This window comes from Lutjanus erythropterus, chromosome 5 (assembly GCF_056507025.1).
Source record: "Lutjanus erythropterus isolate fLutEry1 chromosome 5, fLutEry1.hap2, whole genome shotgun sequence".
In the NCBI taxonomy this organism is placed as follows: domain Eukaryota; kingdom Metazoa; phylum Chordata; class Actinopteri; order Lutjaniformes; family Lutjanidae; genus Lutjanus; species Lutjanus erythropterus.
Genome location: NC_139321.1, coordinates 38,643,196 through 38,660,604, shown reverse-complemented (window position 1 = coordinate 38,660,604; position 17,409 = coordinate 38,643,196). Strand labels below are relative to the sequence as shown.

General features: G+C 41.1%; 2 protein-coding genes across 2 annotated transcripts in view; both read left to right on the top strand.

The window, feature by feature from the left end:
- The window catches only part of afg2a (AAA ATPase AFG2A), a 215,237-nt gene extending 207,065 nt beyond the window's left edge, over positions 1-8,172 (top strand). The window contains exon 17 of the mRNA XM_084719790.1: positions 7,708-8,172. Within this exon, the coding sequence (XP_084575916.1) occupies positions 7,708-7,887 (180 nt within the window). The 3' untranslated portion in view covers positions 7,888-8,172. The remainder of the gene's footprint in view (positions 1-7,707) is intronic.
- A 4,645-nt stretch (positions 8,173-12,817) lies between these two features.
- spry1 (sprouty homolog 1, antagonist of FGF signaling (Drosophila)) lies at positions 12,818-17,077 on the top strand. The gene is made up of 2 exons (XM_084719789.1): positions 12,818-13,527; positions 15,030-17,077. Exon 2 carries the CDS (start codon positions 15,085-15,087, stop codon positions 16,171-16,173), a length of 1,089 nt encoding a protein of 362 aa, XP_084575915.1. The 5' UTR covers positions 12,818-13,527; positions 15,030-15,084; the 3' UTR covers positions 16,174-17,077.
- Positions 17,078-17,409: the final 332 nt, after the last annotated feature.

The window sequence follows — 17,409 nt, the reverse complement described above, 5'->3', positions numbered from 1 at the left end:
AATATCTACTGATAACATGGGTGTCAAACTGTGGTACTGTGTATCAGCTTTGTTTTAAAATAATTTTATAAATTAAAATTGACAGCTGAAGATATGACAGGAAAGGGGGTAGAGAGAGAGGATGACATGCAGCAAATGGGTTACAGGCGGGAATCGAACCGTCAGCCGCTGCAGAGGACTGACAGCCTCTGAGACACTTTTAAAAAATAGCTGCTCACTATTACTGTGTTGCAAATGAAATTTGTCCCGGACTCACACAGGCATTATGTGTACTAGCAAAACCGTAGTCTGGAAGGGAACCCTTGATTAGCCAAACTCACGTGAAATTTATGCATGTTGTTCCTTCATTGTGACGTTCCAAAATGATCACTCCCGCTAGATCTTCCGTGGGTCTGGGGTTCCCTTCAAGATTCCACCATCAGTTTCTCCCCGCTCTGCATGTGTCACTTCCATACAGCTGTGGTCTCTTCTGCCTGCATCGCCACATACAGCTGTTATCTCATTGGTTTCGCTTTGAAAAGTCAGCAGCAAACAAGGTCAAAGTTGAATCATTTGAACTCATGCCATAAGAAAACAATGGCACAGCCAGCGCAAAGCATTTTTACTGCTGATCATGCGCCGGGCCCTTAAATAGCCACGAGTTTGATCTTTTAAAATGTATTTTCCAGCAGAGTAAAAATCAAACCCCCCTCAAAATATGGTTTTGTCCCAGTTCTCAAGAATGAGTAATATATAATATGGTGTGTGTCCAGGCTAACTTGGCTCGTGTCTTATTTGTTCAGGAGCAGAGTGGATGTGTGAAGATCTCTGATAAGAAACTCAGGGTGTCACAGAGAATGTTTGTACCATCAGCAAACATCTGCTGAATAAATAAATGGAAAAGAATGAGTCAGTGAATATTTGGGCTCCAGTCACAGGCGTTACTGTTGAACCTGAGCTGTGATGGAAGCTCTTACTGTACAGACTGTTACTTTAAACACTTTTTGCTTCGTCATCAGAAACGCTCTCCCTTCAGCTCGCTATCAGGCCAGCTTTTGGGTCATCTTGAGTCAGCAAGTTTTAGCCCCGTCTCCAAACTGAGAGGCTCTTGATGATGGCTTTTTTTTTTTTTCTCGTTTGCTTTGCCTTTTACGACTGGCTGCGTGCCACGTCCAGGAACTCTAAGCTCGCCCACATCACCAGAGAGCAGCCACTGCAATGCATCAGCTTAGCCCTCTCCATATATTTAAGTGATTGCTGACATAATTTATGAAGGGAATGAAAAATAAAGTCTGCATCGCAATAAAATTCAGAAAAAAAGAGAGAGATCTATAATTTATTTGGCCTGCCACAAGTCAGCACTCTTCGCCACCGACCCCCCCCCCCCCCCCCCCCCACCCACCACCACCACCACCCCCTGCCCCCCACTCCACACAAATCTCATTTCTGTGCATTTGCAGTTTTTCTCCTTCCTCCTCTTTTTTCCCCTCTCAGGAGCGCGGGGGGCCCATCTTTAGGGGTTGCTTTCTGAGGGGTGGTGGCGGGTCGGGGGTATCAGGGTGGTGCTGGAGGGGGGGGGGGGGGGCGCTGGACTTTTGGCTCCGTCCTAGGAATGCCTTCACGTTTACAAACAAACCGGCTCTTTCGCTCACCCTGTTTGCCTTTGTGGCTTTATTTTTTTTTTCAAGGCCTGTACGGGCAAACACACAGCGGGAAACACTGGCTTGTTGATCGCCTTCACAGACCAGCTCATAAACCCAGCGAGCATGAATGTGGGGGCCTGTGTGTGTGTGTGTGTGTGTGTGTGTGTGTGTTAGTCATTTGTGTACTTCAGAGCAGCTCTGGACTCTTTTTTTTTTTTCGCCCCCCTTTTTTTTATTTTTTTTTAATAAACCCGAGGGGTGTTGTGGAAGTAAACAACCAAATAATTATTAACTGTTGAATCATGAGATTTAGGCACAAGGAGGCTAACATGTCCTGTAAGTCGAGTTTCAACGTAAATAAGAAATTACAGTTTGATTGTGCTGCAAACTTTGTCTGTTCCTGTTTATGGATGTTGCTTGGAAACGACACTAAATCACATTGTTCAACATGTGGCATCTCTCTCTGCTCCCTCGCCCCTCGCTCCGTTTGTAAACAGGGGAACCGGGATGCATGGCCTCATTGTTTTGCATCATTATTACTGACAGGCCTAAATGACTTGAATGATGGGAAACCCTCATACAGAATTAACCCGGCCCTGTGTGTTTACCCTACTTAAATCATGTTGCTCATTGGCTTGAAACAGAAGAAGAAGGGGCTGGGGCGGGGGGGCGGGTAGGCCTCACATCCTGACATCTGCAAAGCACCTGTCCTGAGCTGTGCATGCTCGCTGGGCCAGAGCACACTCAAGCAGCTATCTCCCCTCATTTTACTCTCGAGCCTTGAAAAACGCCATGACCGCCATGTGCTTTATCAGTTGACGACCTCTGCCATGTTTTTTTCCTGTCTCCACCGAGTCTGTGAATTGTATCTGTTTCACATGATCTGACTTTCTCAGGATACTTTCATTCAGATGTGATGATTTAAATGCTTGGCTTTAAATCTTTAATGCAGTTTAAGAATGTTAGGCTACTCTTAATACTTGCTTCCACAAGCTCAGAGGTTGTCATTTTTTTCTCAGCTAAGCCTTAAAACAGTATTTCCCAAACTTTTTTCCAGAGAACCCAATTTTTAAAAATGACAAACCGTCATGATCTAAGTCACAAGAAGCCTGATCAATAAATTCTGGGAGGAGATCATTCATGCATAAATGAACGTTTCTGACCATTTTTACTGCCATTTCTGCATCACACTTTATTATCTTGATTCAAAATGTATGTGCATTAAAACATTAGAAATGAAAAAGAAGAGAGTTAACAGGCCAGAAATATTACAAAATGAGTGCATTTAGACAAAATGAACAGGCTCCTCTTTTGTCCTCACTAGTAAAACAGGGTTCAGGTGTTCTGCAGATATAAATCTTAAAGTTACAGAGTTTATTTATTTAGGGACCCAAATAAAATCTCCTGTTATCCACCTGTGGGTCACGACCCAGTCTTTGAGAATAAATAAATAAACCGGGGACCACCTCACTTATGTCCCTTGGAATAATTTGACGTAGCTTTCTTTTTTCTTTTTTTTTTTACACTTCTACTTAGTTATGTAAAAGAGGAATGTATCACAAAGATTTTAGACATGTATTCAAAAATATTTGCACCGTTTCAACACAGAATACCCATAACTTACATACACACACCAAGCGAGTGTGTTTTACATAAAATAAAATGTGGATTCTGATTATTTGAAATGATATTCAACAAAAAATATAATTTAAAATATGAATAAAAAGGACAATAATAGGCCTATCTTGAATATGATATTAATAGATTAATTTAATGTTTGAAGATTACTTGTTGAACTATGAAGTCTTTTATACAAAAAAATAAAAGGAAAAAATAAAGAAAGGTTTTTTATACCATGAAAGCTTAAATTAATGGATCTTGAAACTTTTTTATGGACCAGATCCCTACTTGAGAACCACTGCATTTAGCCTACTATAATTTTAGCTTTGTAAAGATCAATTAATTTTTTTCAAATATTGAATGATAATCTAATATTTGGATTGGAATAAGACTTTTCACCGCTCCGTTATACTTTTGATGTGTGAAAGGTTATGAAAATGGTTTTAAAGAATGACCTCAGTTGGAGGAGTACTGAGCATTAGTAACGAGCTAACGGAAAAAAAAAAATCCTTCCGTTAAGTGAAGAAACTGAAATGCTTCACTGTGCTTTTACTACTTTTTATTCTTACGTCTTCTGAGGGGCCAGTACTTACTATAAACTACACTGACAGTCCAGCTGTAACTTACCACTTGCAGACCAATAAAACCAATAAAGAATTCTGTTATCAATCAAAACCTAATTTTGTCATGAAACCTTTTCATGATGTCTTTTTTTTCCCCAAAGACAGTTGAGTTTGTTGTGCAGTATTAGCAGACATGTTTGAATGAAGACAGCCTGGCAAAGCTTGTAACATTTGCAAGCTAGCTACTCTTTATAAGCCCCGCCCCTTTGGGCACTGTGCTCCAATGACAGTTACGCAAGCCTCATACATGGTGGATCAGCTTTCTCCTTTCCTGTTTCCTGTACTTAGATATGCTACGTGCTCCACTGGTCTATGTTGAAGAATAGAAAGCCACATTTTGAAGATGATGATAAGATTTTGCTGGGGAACCTGCTGAAATCACATATAAAGTCACATCTTAAGTTAACTATGTTAGATAACTGGCTAGCGAATGGTTGATGTGGATTAGCTAGCTAGTTAACACTGATTTGCTAAAATTAGCTCTCAGATGTAACTAGCCAGCTGAAGATGAACAAAGATTAGCTAGCTAGTGAGCTACTGCTGCATAGCAAAACACTAGCTAACTAGCATTTTGCTCTTGGCTTATATAGATTATTTAGTTAGTTTTCATAAAATTAATTAAACAGGAAAGGAGAAAGCTGACTGAGGTTCCAACCCACTTATTTTCCTCAAATTGTCGCATCAGAAATGTTACTTTATATTCTTGAAAGAAAATAAGTAGAAAGCAGTAGAAAATAGTGGACTGGGAGCAGGATGACCATTAACCAGAATGCTAACAGGCTACTTTCACTAGCTTAGCTAACTTGCAAACATTAGCCAGATGGTTTGTTGCACTCTATCAGCTAAAAGAATAAAATGATAGTGAGGTCAAGCCAACCCGTTCTTAAAATAAGAAAAGAGAGACAAGAGAAATAAGGACTCTTCCTCATCTATAATTTTCCTGTGTTAGGAAACCACCATAGCTGAATGGCAAAATTCATACTTATGCTATTTAGTACTCTAAAACAGTATGTGAGATTTCTTTTAGCATGTCTGAAATCTTAGTATGAAATTAGTATACCAGGTGCTACTTCCCAGGGAATATTAGTAAGCAAGCACAGAACAATGCGCTGGCATGGATATCCCACAATGCAATGCAGTAATGACAACGAGGTTTCACTTTGCCAGGTGTAATGACATGGGTTACCACGGTTACGCTAGGGCTTGCTCACTTACCCAAAACAAGTAAAATGCCATGTTAGGCTTGTTAATTTAGCAACTCACTTGCCCGACTGAGTAAGAGGTCAAAAAGAATTAAAATATTATCTATTCTGACAATCATTAAGGTAAGTTTTCATGCAAAAATGGCAGAAAATTCTGGTTTCAGCCTCTTATATCCATATATTTGCTGCTTTTCTCCATGTATTATTATATTAAACTGAATATCTTTGGGTTTTTGACAAAATAAGAAATTTAAAAACTTAAAAAATCTTGGACTTAGAGAAACTGTGATGGACATTTTCATAGTCCCAGACTAAATATGACAATTAACTTTAGTCTTTGTTATATGATCACTGCTAATACATGCATCTCCAACTGGCAAAAAGGCTCTGTTTTTTTTTAAATAAAATGTGACAATAATAAGCTCAAATTTAAGATGATGGTGCAAAACTGCAGGACCTCACATCCAGTGTAAAGGGACAGTGAAGCCCAGGCCTACATGTGAATATTGGTATCATCTTGCATGTCACGCAGTGTGCCAGTGCAGCTGCAGAGAGAAGGGCAGCGACCAGCGGTGCTTCGGTCCAGTGAACAATTTCAGTGCACCCACATTGCTCTACATGCATACTTTCACCGTTCAATATTCCACAGCTCTGCTGTGTCACATGACTGCCTGCCTGTCCCACTAACCTCCCAGCAGACGTTATCAGTGGTTGTACAGGCGAATAGTTTCCTGCGAGGCTGTTGTTGGAAGGGAGTTGTGTAAGCTGCCCCGGCACAGAACAAAGCTGTGCTTCTAGAAAGGGAGGAGGGTGGCACTGCTGGGAAAGGTGCCTGGCCTTCATCATCCATCGCCACCAATTCGGAAGTGAGTCACTCCTCTGCCGTGTGCAGAATCTCTCCCAAAGGTCACCCGTACTGACTGCAGCGCTCCTCCATGTCAGCTGTTACATAATTCCTTCAGTACTGTAGTAAAGAGGCGACAGGAGGAGGACTGGTTTTACACTTTGGACATGGTGGATCAGAAATGTTGGCTTGTATTTAGAAATAATACAATTAGATTCAATCTGAAAGGGCAGACCCAGAAAACAACATTTTTTACCTATATATTGTGACATTACAGATTGAAGGTTTAAGAAAACAAGAGAAGGCAAACATCGAAAGTAAAAGTAAACTTCGTGAGTTAACTCGTGTTCCAACAACATGTGGTTCTTTGGCTACACAAGACATCTAATGAGATTATTAGATATATTTTTGTCTCCGGGGCCTAAACTAAATTTCCACTTTCTCTTTTCCAAAATGTTTCTTGTGACGCTGTCAGCTCCTTTCAAGCTGTAAACTTATTATTTAAGTGATTATTATTATCTGATTATGTTCATTTTTAAGACCCACATAAACTTGTTGCACCTGAAAAAATGCACACGCTGTACTCCGGTCGTTTAGCTCGTCTTTTCCAGAGCATGCAGTTAAAGGGTAATTTTGGTATTTTTTCAACTTGGACCCTATTTTCCGATCTTTTTGTGTCTAAGTAACTAATGGGGCATTTTGAAACTGGTCCACTATTGAGGGAGAGTGCTGCAGACGACAGAAGCAGAACTAAGCTGCAATGTAATCCCTCCCTCCCTGCACAACCGCGCATCATCAAAGTAAGTCCAATAAAAGTGCTTGTTGTTGCCTCTGGAAGGCTCAGGTTTGTTATATTTATAGGCTAATTTTATCCATGCACTGCTTTGTTCACTATGCTGCAAACTTTGATCTTTCTGCAATATCAAATATATCAAGACCAAGAACATACTATAACATAGGCATCAGATATAGATCCAATATCAATATTCTTAAGTGGAAAACTCAAATAAATAATAAAACATAGAAAATTAATTAAAATAACAATTATCATAATAAAGGAAATTAACTGTTATAATAAAAGACCTTTTTTAAAGAGTAAGATTTGTTTTGTTTAAGCAGAAACAGCTGTTTCATTGCTCTTGCCAAACTAACAAGGCTTCCTGTGCTAAACTGTAATTTTAACATCATCATCTTCATTCAAACTCGACAGAAACAAAATAAAACTCGCCAAAATCGCCTCGGCTCGTCCTTCCACCTTCCACAATCACCAGCCCTGGTTTGGTGGAAATAAGCCCTTTATTCACCGCTTCATTCACAACTGTCGACAGAGGAGCGAGAGCGAGGTTTGACATCAGAGGAGCAGCACAGAGAATCTGCATGTACAGCCAGAATATTTTCACTTCTACCTCGGTGAATAAAGGGATTATTTTAACCAAACCAGAGCTGGTGGTTGTTGAAGCAGCGTGAGGACGAGCTGTAATTCAGTTTTCCTCAGCTCACCCACTTTAGAATAAACTGAATATGTACTGTTTGATTTGTATGTGTCCTGCGTTGCTCTCGTCCAGACCTTCGTCGACTGAGTGTAACGAGTTTACAATTCAGTCTAATATCAGGCAAAGATGAATACATTTCCCTGAGAGAGCTGCAGGAAATGCTTTTCCATTAACTGAAACACGTCTACCATCATCAGCCCCGTCGCTGAGGTCGATCGGCCTGTGCTCTCATGACTCGCTGGTGTTCAGTGGATGGAGCGTTCTGCCTGACAGCTGAATATCTGTGTCTGTTTCCTGTCCCAGATAACAGCAGTATGCAGAGAGGCTGCCCTCCTGGCCCTACAGGAGGACATCAAAGCTCAGCACGTCGAGGCCAGACACTTTGAAAGTGCCCTGAACACTGTGAAGCCCCGGATCCCCGACTCTCTCATCCAGTCGTATATCAGCTATCAGCAGCAGCACAGTGGCCTGTGCTTCTTCTGACCACGCTGAGACACAACCAGGGAACTTTTTTCACTGGTATTCTACTCTTATTTTGAAAGAAAAGGTTTTCAGCTCCCCCAAAGTTATTAATAAATGATAAGACACTGACCCAAACAACCACCAGCTGAACTGAAATGTTGATTTCTGTTTTGTAGCTGCTGCTGCTGCAGCTGTTGTTCAAGTTTCTATCCAATGACTACTAGAAAAAATAAATATGGCACTGGTTTGGTACTGGTAGCCATCATGCCAAATAAACAATTTCATTTCCCCAAAATGCCTTGTTGAAAATTTGGGTTTTTTATATTTAAAACACCTGTATGTTGAAAGCTCTGCAGGACAACAATGTTTTATTTTTAGGGTTTGAGCTTAAGTGTAATAAATGCATTATTTATGTATTCATTGCCTTTGCCTTATCTTTTTTTTTAACAGCAACACTAAAAAAAAGTTGAGAAAACTTAGAATTTCAAGACATGGAAAAAAAAAGTGTTTTAAATCCTATTTTCATTGTTTTTGAACCCAAGTGTTTTGTAAGAAGAAAAGTAAATCATCCAAACAAAAGATTTGAAATTGGGAAACTTTTTTTTAAGTTCATTTCAAAGCTTAAGATTTTGAGTTTGATTCAAAATCAGAAATTTCATAAAGACAGCTGCACTGAAACTGAGTTTCTCAACTGATTTCTTTTTTTTTTTTTTTACCATGAGAAGAACATTACAGGAAAGAGAAAAAGTCACCAATAAGCTAATCAGCGCTGGTGATACTTAAAAGAAGCCGTTTATAACAGAAGTATCTGTAAAATACACATATTATGTCAAGCCATGTCATTCCCATCTTACATAATGTCAGAGGCATTCTCTCTCTGTCCAGAAATGTGGTTTGCTGGGAGCAGGTTTTGACTGGATTTTAAGACTTCCCATGAACTGGTTCTGCTTTAGCTCAGCTTTCGCCTGCTGTTAATCCAAAGAGAATCTGTCCTCTCTAATGTTTTCAGTGCCATTTTGGATCATTTGTAAGTTTAACCCCCATCTGACCGACATATTTAACATACAGGGCCGGAGTCCCTGGGAACCCACAAGAATAGACACCTCTCAGGAACAACCACCGTAACAAAATGTTAACTATTTTCTTTCTTATGACATTTTTAATGATGTAATTAATGCTGTCTGAAAAAATAAACATAATGTTGTTTCAGAGAAGTTACACTTAAGTTGCCTAATGTGTAAAACAAAAATACACTCTGTGTCCTCTCAATCAATAAATAGTTTAATCTATTGAAACTGCATAGTTAGAACTGAATGATTTAATAGTTTAAGTTTACCAAGACATGCACACCCAAACGTGATAAATACTAGATGCTGGATGCATGTCAGAGTAGAAGAATTGAGTCCTCACACTTGATAATGCTCCCAGTAATATTTACTCTACCATCAGGCATCGCAATAAATATTCATAAAATCATTAGAAACATTGATCAACAAAGTTGTGGAAAATTGTGCTTATAGAATAAAGCACCAGTGAGATATGACAAAAAGTTTACCTCTGAGGTCGGTAGGATTAAGGATAAATATTTCTGTGTTCCCTGTGGGAATTTAAATAACTGCACACTCAAGAAAAACGCTGGTTTTTAAATGTTTTCACAAAGACAGAAACAGTTTGACATCCATATTTCACAAGATTGCAATGAATCTTAGATAGATAGATGGATAGATAAGGCATTGTGTGGAAACAATAAATACACAGTAATAGGGGAGATCGGGGAGGCTTGTAACACTGGGGTAGTTGTAATGCTGTCAGTTTGACCAATCAGAAAATACACAAAATAATGCCATCAATATCATACACTTCCATCTCCTTTTTGTGTTCCCAGAAGCTGCATGTCTCTGTGAGCAACATTGTGAATTTTATGACCAAAAAAATGATTTTCAGGTCAGTATAAAAAAAAAAAAAAAAAAAAAAATTCACCTGGTGTTCATTGTGTTGTTGAAATAACAGTTTGGCTTACATTACCTAAAGTATCAATCTCTCAAGTTTAATTTGATGCTTTGCATTCATGCTACATTCAAGCCCACATGCTAAAACAGTTTGCTAAGTAACGGCTGCTTGGGGTGGGGATGGTTGTAACAGTTATTTATATTATTTATTTATTTTTTAAATTTGCAAATCTCTGCATTGTGGAAGGGAACACTTTGCAAACTCGAGGCAAAAAGAAGCGTGGGTCAAGTGTGGACATTGCCAGCTGTGGACCCACAAAGCCTGCACCCTAGGGACTCAACTGTGACAGCGATGGAACCCTCATGTGACACATGCACACTCTGGAATTAAGCCCACACACATGAATTTAACAATTTATTTTTTATTTTTCAATAAAGTTCTTTCATAAATTGCACAGCGTGGATCTTAATTCAGCATATTACTGCTTATTGTTACATCTATCCCCAGCTAGTATTACAGCTCACCCTAGTAGTGGGGTAGGTTGTAACAAAAGAACTCTTTGTATTTGATGTTAACATGAAATCTGTGATTATGTAGAAGTCTTAGTGAGTTTTATTTGTAGTAGATAAATATGAGTACCATGTAGCAAAAACAAACAACCACTGAGTGTCTGATACTCAAACAAAAAGCGTCACTACCATCCCCGGTCTCCCCTATATGTAAACATGTGAAGACAGAAATATAAAGCAACAGAAATTTAACACACAAAGTAACAAAATAAACGAAAACAGTTCAATACAAAAAAGTTAAAATGATTCATCTAGTCACAGTGTTACATATGTTCCCCTGCACTGACATGTATGGATTTAGATAGTGGAATTAGACTTTAATGGAACCTCTGGACCCCCTTCAAGGACCCCTGATGCCTCCTAAACCCCTAGTTTGAGGAACCGCTGCTCCATATCCACGGGGAGAAAAGCAGCCACGGCTGGTATATTCATCACATCCATCCATGGAAAATCAGCTAATTGCTGTAATCGTGAGATTTCCGTCCGCACTTCCGACCACTAAGAGCAGGGATCCAGGCGGCCATCTGTCGGTCTACCAGGATTTGCTTTATCACCAAGAAGCTGAATTTTAACATCCAGCAGCCTAAAAAAACTTGAGTCTGCTGCGCCACACAGTCTTTAACAGTCCGTTAACTCTATAGGGCTTTTTGCGTATTCTTTTTTTAAGCATTTGCTGACCCGAAATGGCACTGGAGGTCATTCATCTATTGATTTTTCCATTTGAATGGGATAAATTGACTTTGTATTGAACTTCCTTTTCTCATGGATCCGGATGTAGCGCATCCGCGACACCAATCAAACCAGACAGTCAGGAACAGAGAGGAGGAGGGGGGAGGCAGGAGTGAGGGGGGAGTCTTTCCCCTGGCTGCAGGGCTGCTTTTTTCTTAAGGTGGTCCTGAACTAAATCCCCAAACCACCACCACCACCAGCCCCCCCCCAACCAAGTCCAGAAATCGACCCATGAAACTTCAAATGATGGGAAAATGACCATATCAGAGAGTTATGCAAGCTGCAGGCTCATCGCGACACATTTCATCCCCTTTGATGACATGCGTAAATGCGTAATGGGAACATTCCAGAGCGCAGAGAAGACATCCTGTTGATGTTTTCTGCCTGAGTTGTCTGTAAAGTCACACAGTCAGTGGTTTCCAAAAGTGTAGTTCCAGCACCAGCAGGGTTCTTTTAATAGAGTCCAGGACAAGTCAAATTATCTCTAAAGACTCTAAGAATAAATTAATATATGTGGATGTTAAATACTACAGAGACTGTTAACTTTTACTCAAACGTTTTACCCTGGTAAAGGTAGAATATGCAAGATTTTGTCAGTCAGATAGACAATTGAGAAGACTCTCATTTCCAGGATGTTAAATACCCACGTTTTGGGTTGTTAAAATGTTCCAAAAACAGTAAAACAATGAGAAAATAAAGAGATGCGGTGTTTCTGCAGATACAGATTCCACCACACACTTCTAGCTGGCCATAGGTGATGATTTAGGGGGATTTAAAAAAAAAAAAAAAAGTCTTTTCAGTCCTTTTTAGGACCCTTGAAAGTAAATTTTTAATGAAACCGTTTGTAATTAATCTCAATCATCTCATTCAGTTCAAGTTCCTTAATATGAAACCTGTATTTAAACATATTTGGTGCATAAAAGTTTGACAGCTTTCATTTATCATCCCAAAAACAATGTAATAATGAATTTTTTTTTAGTTTATTTGATAGTTTATACGTCTTTTTCTTCTTCTTTTACATTACATCTGAAACAAAATATCAGAATGCCTTTTTAATTATATTATTACTGTATTAGAATAAGTAATGTGCTTTTAATGAGTCTGATAGTGTATATCACATGATACTTTCTTTTTTACGACCCAGGGGGAAAAATGATTCAGATGAGGATAAATGTGAGCTACAAAAAGGGGCTTTTACTTGAGTGTATTTGAAACTCATGTACCAAAAATTACAATTCATCAAGTACATCACTATTAGTTTATAAGTTTTACCTCTGTTCACTTTTGCATTATATCTTAATCTTACGGTATATGATCAAATATCTGACATTTTTACTATATTACTAGAGTTTTAAAAGAAGTATTGTGGTTTTAATTCTTGAAATAGCTTATATCATATGGCATTTTGCTGTATATTTTAGAGGCAGGGTTTAGAAAAATTCAAATGAGTATAAATATATATAAAAAAGGGGCTTTTGCTTGTCTTTTTTATCGCGTGTGTGAGACTCATGTACCAAAAATGACAAATCAGCAAGTATATAAATAAATGGCGCGTTTATTACATCACTATTAGTCACATTAACCTTATTCACACCATTATTCATAACCCACAGGAACGGAAACTCGTCGTTTTTTCTTCCCTGAGCCCCCTCGTCGAGCCACCGCGAAATAAAAAGCCCGTTCCACCTTAACTAGTGCACACATCTCTATCGCCCGGCCTTCCACATCTGCCCAATGAATCAGGAGCGGATGCGATGTATCCTTTTTCAGTGGAGTGAATGGCCAATGGGAGTTGGCTTGTCGAGCAAACACTGAGCCCTGCGTTCCCATTCATTCAGTGCTGAACAGGCCCGCAGAGCTGGAGAGAGCGCACCGCTGTCTGCGAACCACACGACGCTTTTTGCGAGCGCAGATTCCCCGCAACAACAACTCCCGACTCAACTCTCCGCACGCACTCGCACGAAGAAAAAAAGGAGAAGGTCTTGGATATACGCTCGCTCGTGTTTGATTTTAATTCTCCGAGACGTGTTTGTTTTTCCACGCTATTTTTTTTTTTTATTCCACAACAACTGCGGGACTTCTATAACTGGGTTGTCTTTGCCTGAAGATCGGCCTCCCAAGTGCGCAGCAGTCCTCCGGGTGCCTTCCTTCCTTCCCTCCCTCCTGCATCAGAGCTCCGCCGTGGATTTACTTTGTTTTATCCTGGGACGGACGAATGCATGCGTGCTGAACTTCTACAACCAACGAAGAAAAGGGAATAACGCAAAGGGATACACTCGCACTTGGATTAACAGGCTGTGAATGTTATGCATTAGACCTTTTAGTCTACGCTTGGACATTGCCCCTTCCTTTTGGATGGAGTTTTTGAGGCTATTTGGTTGATGGATTCGACGTTATGGATGGTTGCATATAGGTAGGTATCTTCTTTACTATTTTACACTTGTTTCACGCGTTTTATTTCGCTTTTAGTGCGTTTATCATCCGATAGTAGCGCACGTAGCGACCTGGTACGCGCCGCTGTGGAGATATAAATGTTTTGTCACACTGGTGCACAAAGCCGAACACTTTCCGTGTCATTTTTAATGCTTTTGGCACGGAAAAAAAACACACCCGCAGCGGGTTAAATTCATCGCGATCAGTTGATGAAGTTGATGGATTTCCATGCCTGCGTCCTTCCGTGGCTCTGCTGTAACAAACACCCTTCCCCCACGGCGGTTGTTTTCATTCATAAGTTTTCCCCGTCTATCTGGATGCGTCCTTTAATGTCTCTTCATCTCCGGCTGTGTGTTTTATAGGATCCTGCTTGTATTACTGCGCACGACGTCTTCTGCTTTGAACGCGCTCTGTGCAGAAAATCTTATTTATAGTGGGCCCTTTGACGCGTTGATCATTATAAATAATAACAGCTTGTGTGTTTGCAAAGCGCATAAGAGGTAAAAATCGATCAGTCTGGCTTTGGTCTCAGTGTCTCCCTGGAAGGTTTGTTGTGTGTTTGAGGCTTTTTGTGTTTTTGCAAACTTGAGCAGCTTTTGGCCTCGTGCAGGTCGGCGTTGCTTCATAACATCCAGGAAAGCTCAAACTCAAATTCCTCATGGTGTTTATAACATGTACACATACATTAGATAAATTATCTGCTTAGAATAAACTTTAAATAATCGCGTTTTTACGTTTCAACTTTCAATAGCTCGCCTCGTTTTGCAGCAAATGTCTGTATTTTGTCGGAACTTGGTCTGACCTTAAGTTTTTTTTTCTGCTCTACTTTTGTCCCCATTTCCCTGAAATCCTTTTTGGTGTAGTAATAGAATACTAAGTGAGGCAGCTCATTTAGTTCCCTTGGATCGCGTCCTCATTTCGTCGCCGCGGTGCATTTAAATGTTAACTAGTCATACAAATGTAAATGAGGAGGGGAAGTATTTGTAGGGCCTACTGAAGTTTAGATGTGTGCGTATTGGGGAGGAAGGTACAAAAAGTCTTGTTAATAGTCAACTTTTTCCCCCGGGTTGCCTCACTTAATGGAATCAAACGTGACATATTGTCATGTTGACAGGATGAAAACACTGAGTCTGCGTTCATAACTTTAAATACACCATGAAATATTAAAACACACATATTGCTTGTTTCACCTTAAACAATAATACATGATGAAACCTGCTATTTTTTCTGCAGCATAAGATTTATAATGTGATTGTTTAGTACAGTAATTACTTGTTGTTTAGGAATAATAATACTGAAGTGATAGTGATTGTGTTTCACTTGGTTTTGAGATTGTGATGATCAGGGAGTCATGTTAACCTGTCCTCCATCAGAACACTGTCTGTTTGCCTGTTATGCCATGTTTTGGCTCTCTCTGATGATGTCCCCTCCCTCCCTGCTTCTCCTTTGTCTCTCCCCGGCCTCTCTTCCCCCCTCTGGCAGGTTTTCCGATGCATGCCAAGTCCACGGTGAATGTCGGAAGTGGTGATCCCCCCAGATGGAGCTCCAAAGTCAACATGGCCCCGGCGGTTCATTAGTGGTGATCCAGCAGCCTTCCCTAGAGAGCCGGCAGAGGTCGGATTACGAGCGGGAGCTCCAGCATGCCGCCATTCTCTCCCTGGACCAAATCAAGGCCATCCGCTCCAACAACGAGTATACCGAGGGGCCCTCGGTGGTACGGAGGCCCCCTGCGCCCCGCATGGCCCCCAGGCCCCAGGACAAGCAGGAGAGGACTCACGAGGTCATCCTCGTCAATGTGAACAACAATTATGAGCACCGGCCGTCGGGTCACCACCATCACGTCGGGGGCGGCGTGGTGGTTGTGGCCGGGGGACAGCAGTATGGCGGGTCCCGGGCGCCGGGGCTCAGCCGCTCCACTAGCACAGGAAGTGCCGCCAGTTCAGGGAGCAACAGCAGCGCCTCCTCTGAGCAGGGACTCTTGGCACGCTCGCCCCCCACCAGGCCTGGCATGAGCTTACAGCACCACCACAGAGCGGAGCGGCCTGTTCGGACTCAGCCCAAGCCCAAGGCCCTTTCACAGCCCCAGCAGGGACCTCACTTCCACCAGCCTCCACTAGAGGCTCCACTCAAGCCGCAGGGCAAAGGGAAATCAGACTTTTCTGGCTCCGGCAACGGGGTGGTGGCTGCTGCCGGGCACCAGTTCATCTGTGAGCGCTGTGGGAAGTGCAAGTGCAGTGACTGCACGGCTCCCAGGAGCCTGCCTTCATGTCTGGCGTGCAACGGCCAGTGCCTCTGCTCAGCGGAGAGCGCGCTGGAACACGGCACGTGCATGTGCCTGGTGAAAGGCATCTTCTACCACTGCTCCAACGACGATGAGGGGGACTCATGTGCTGACCACCCCTGCTCGCTGTCACGCTCCCACTGCTGCTCTCGTTTCCTGTGCATGGGATTAATGTCGGTACTCTTCCCCTGTCTGCTATGCTACCCACCTGTCAAGGGCTGTCTGAAGGCGTGCCAGGGCTGCTACGACCGGGTGAACAGGCCCGGCTGTCGCTGCAAGAACTCCAACACTGTCTATTGCAAACTGGAGAGCTGGGCCCCACAGAGCCAGGAGAAACCCTCCTGATCGCCCCTGTGTGTTTGTGATTGCGTGTGCGCGGGAGACTCTTGATGTGGATCTTATGATGACAATGATAATGATGATGATAGTCACAAATTAATGTTTATCAAACATTCTAAGCACCTCCCACCCGCCTCCCCTCCTCGCTGCGGAACCCTAAGGAGCTAAGCAAAGGAGTAACGAAAACCACTCAATTATTTTTATTTTTTATTTTCTCTGGATCAGGACCATGTTTTTACAGACCAGTGTTTGCCTTAACTGTTTCTATGTCTATCCTCAGCTCCTCATTAACACTATTTTTTTATATATATGAGAAAGTTTTTCTTCCGTTTTAGGTAGGCAGTTTCCTCTGGGTGTGTGTGCCCGGTGGGAGCTGCCTCTCACCAAATCTGTGAAGGACGATCTACTATAGGGCAATTATGTAGCTGTTACCTGGTATTCATAGCAAGCAGGTATGTTTGAATTTATTGGTTGCTGCCACACTAAAACCGTGGTTCCTATGCTCATGTTGCATTAACGAAAGCACATCCATCTCATAGTATTTTTTTTTTTCTCCACTTGGATATGTTTCTCTCCTTCCACCCATCTGAACTCTTCATACACATTCTGTGGCATTCTCCCATGTTTTTTTTTTCTTTATTTTGTGTAAATTGTATGCTCAAAATCCATAAGAGGAATTCTGGCTATTTTTTAAAAGAAAAAATGTCTGTTAAAACATTTTTTTTGTTGTAAAAAATATTTATTATGTGAAGCTCTATTATTTTATGATATTTATTGCAAGAGACAGTCTTAAATTTACTCATGTCTGAATATAACAAAATATCAAATACTTACTGAAAAATTAAAGGGTGGCACAAAAGAAAACTATGTTAACTTTAATGCAGAAAATATATTAATTAATGAAAAAATAGCACTGTCTGGTGTCTTGATTGAGCTGAAACAGTAACTGGCTTGAGGAGTGAAAGATGTGGGGTCAGTTTCATGAGTTTGAGTTCAACAGCCAATCACTGTTTTCTGTGTGTGTGTGTGTGTGTGTGTGTGTGTGTGCATGTGTGTGTGCATGTGTGTGTTCACGCTGGGTGTGGAATTCCTGGTAGAAATTTTCAGCAGTGAGTAGAAACAGCTTGTAGCTCGAAATGTGACTGTTTACATTCTTGGAGGGCTTCTTTGCTGCGATTCTCCTCGCTAACCTTGAAAGCTAAACAATACAGGTCATTGACACGATTAGCCCCGAAGCTGCTA

Bases quoted from the DNA above. Each gene is read 5' to 3' on its own strand.
- spry1 (XM_084719789.1), top strand. From the start codon at position 15,085: ATGGAGCTCCAAAGTCAACATGGCCCCGGCGGTTCATTAGTGGTGATC.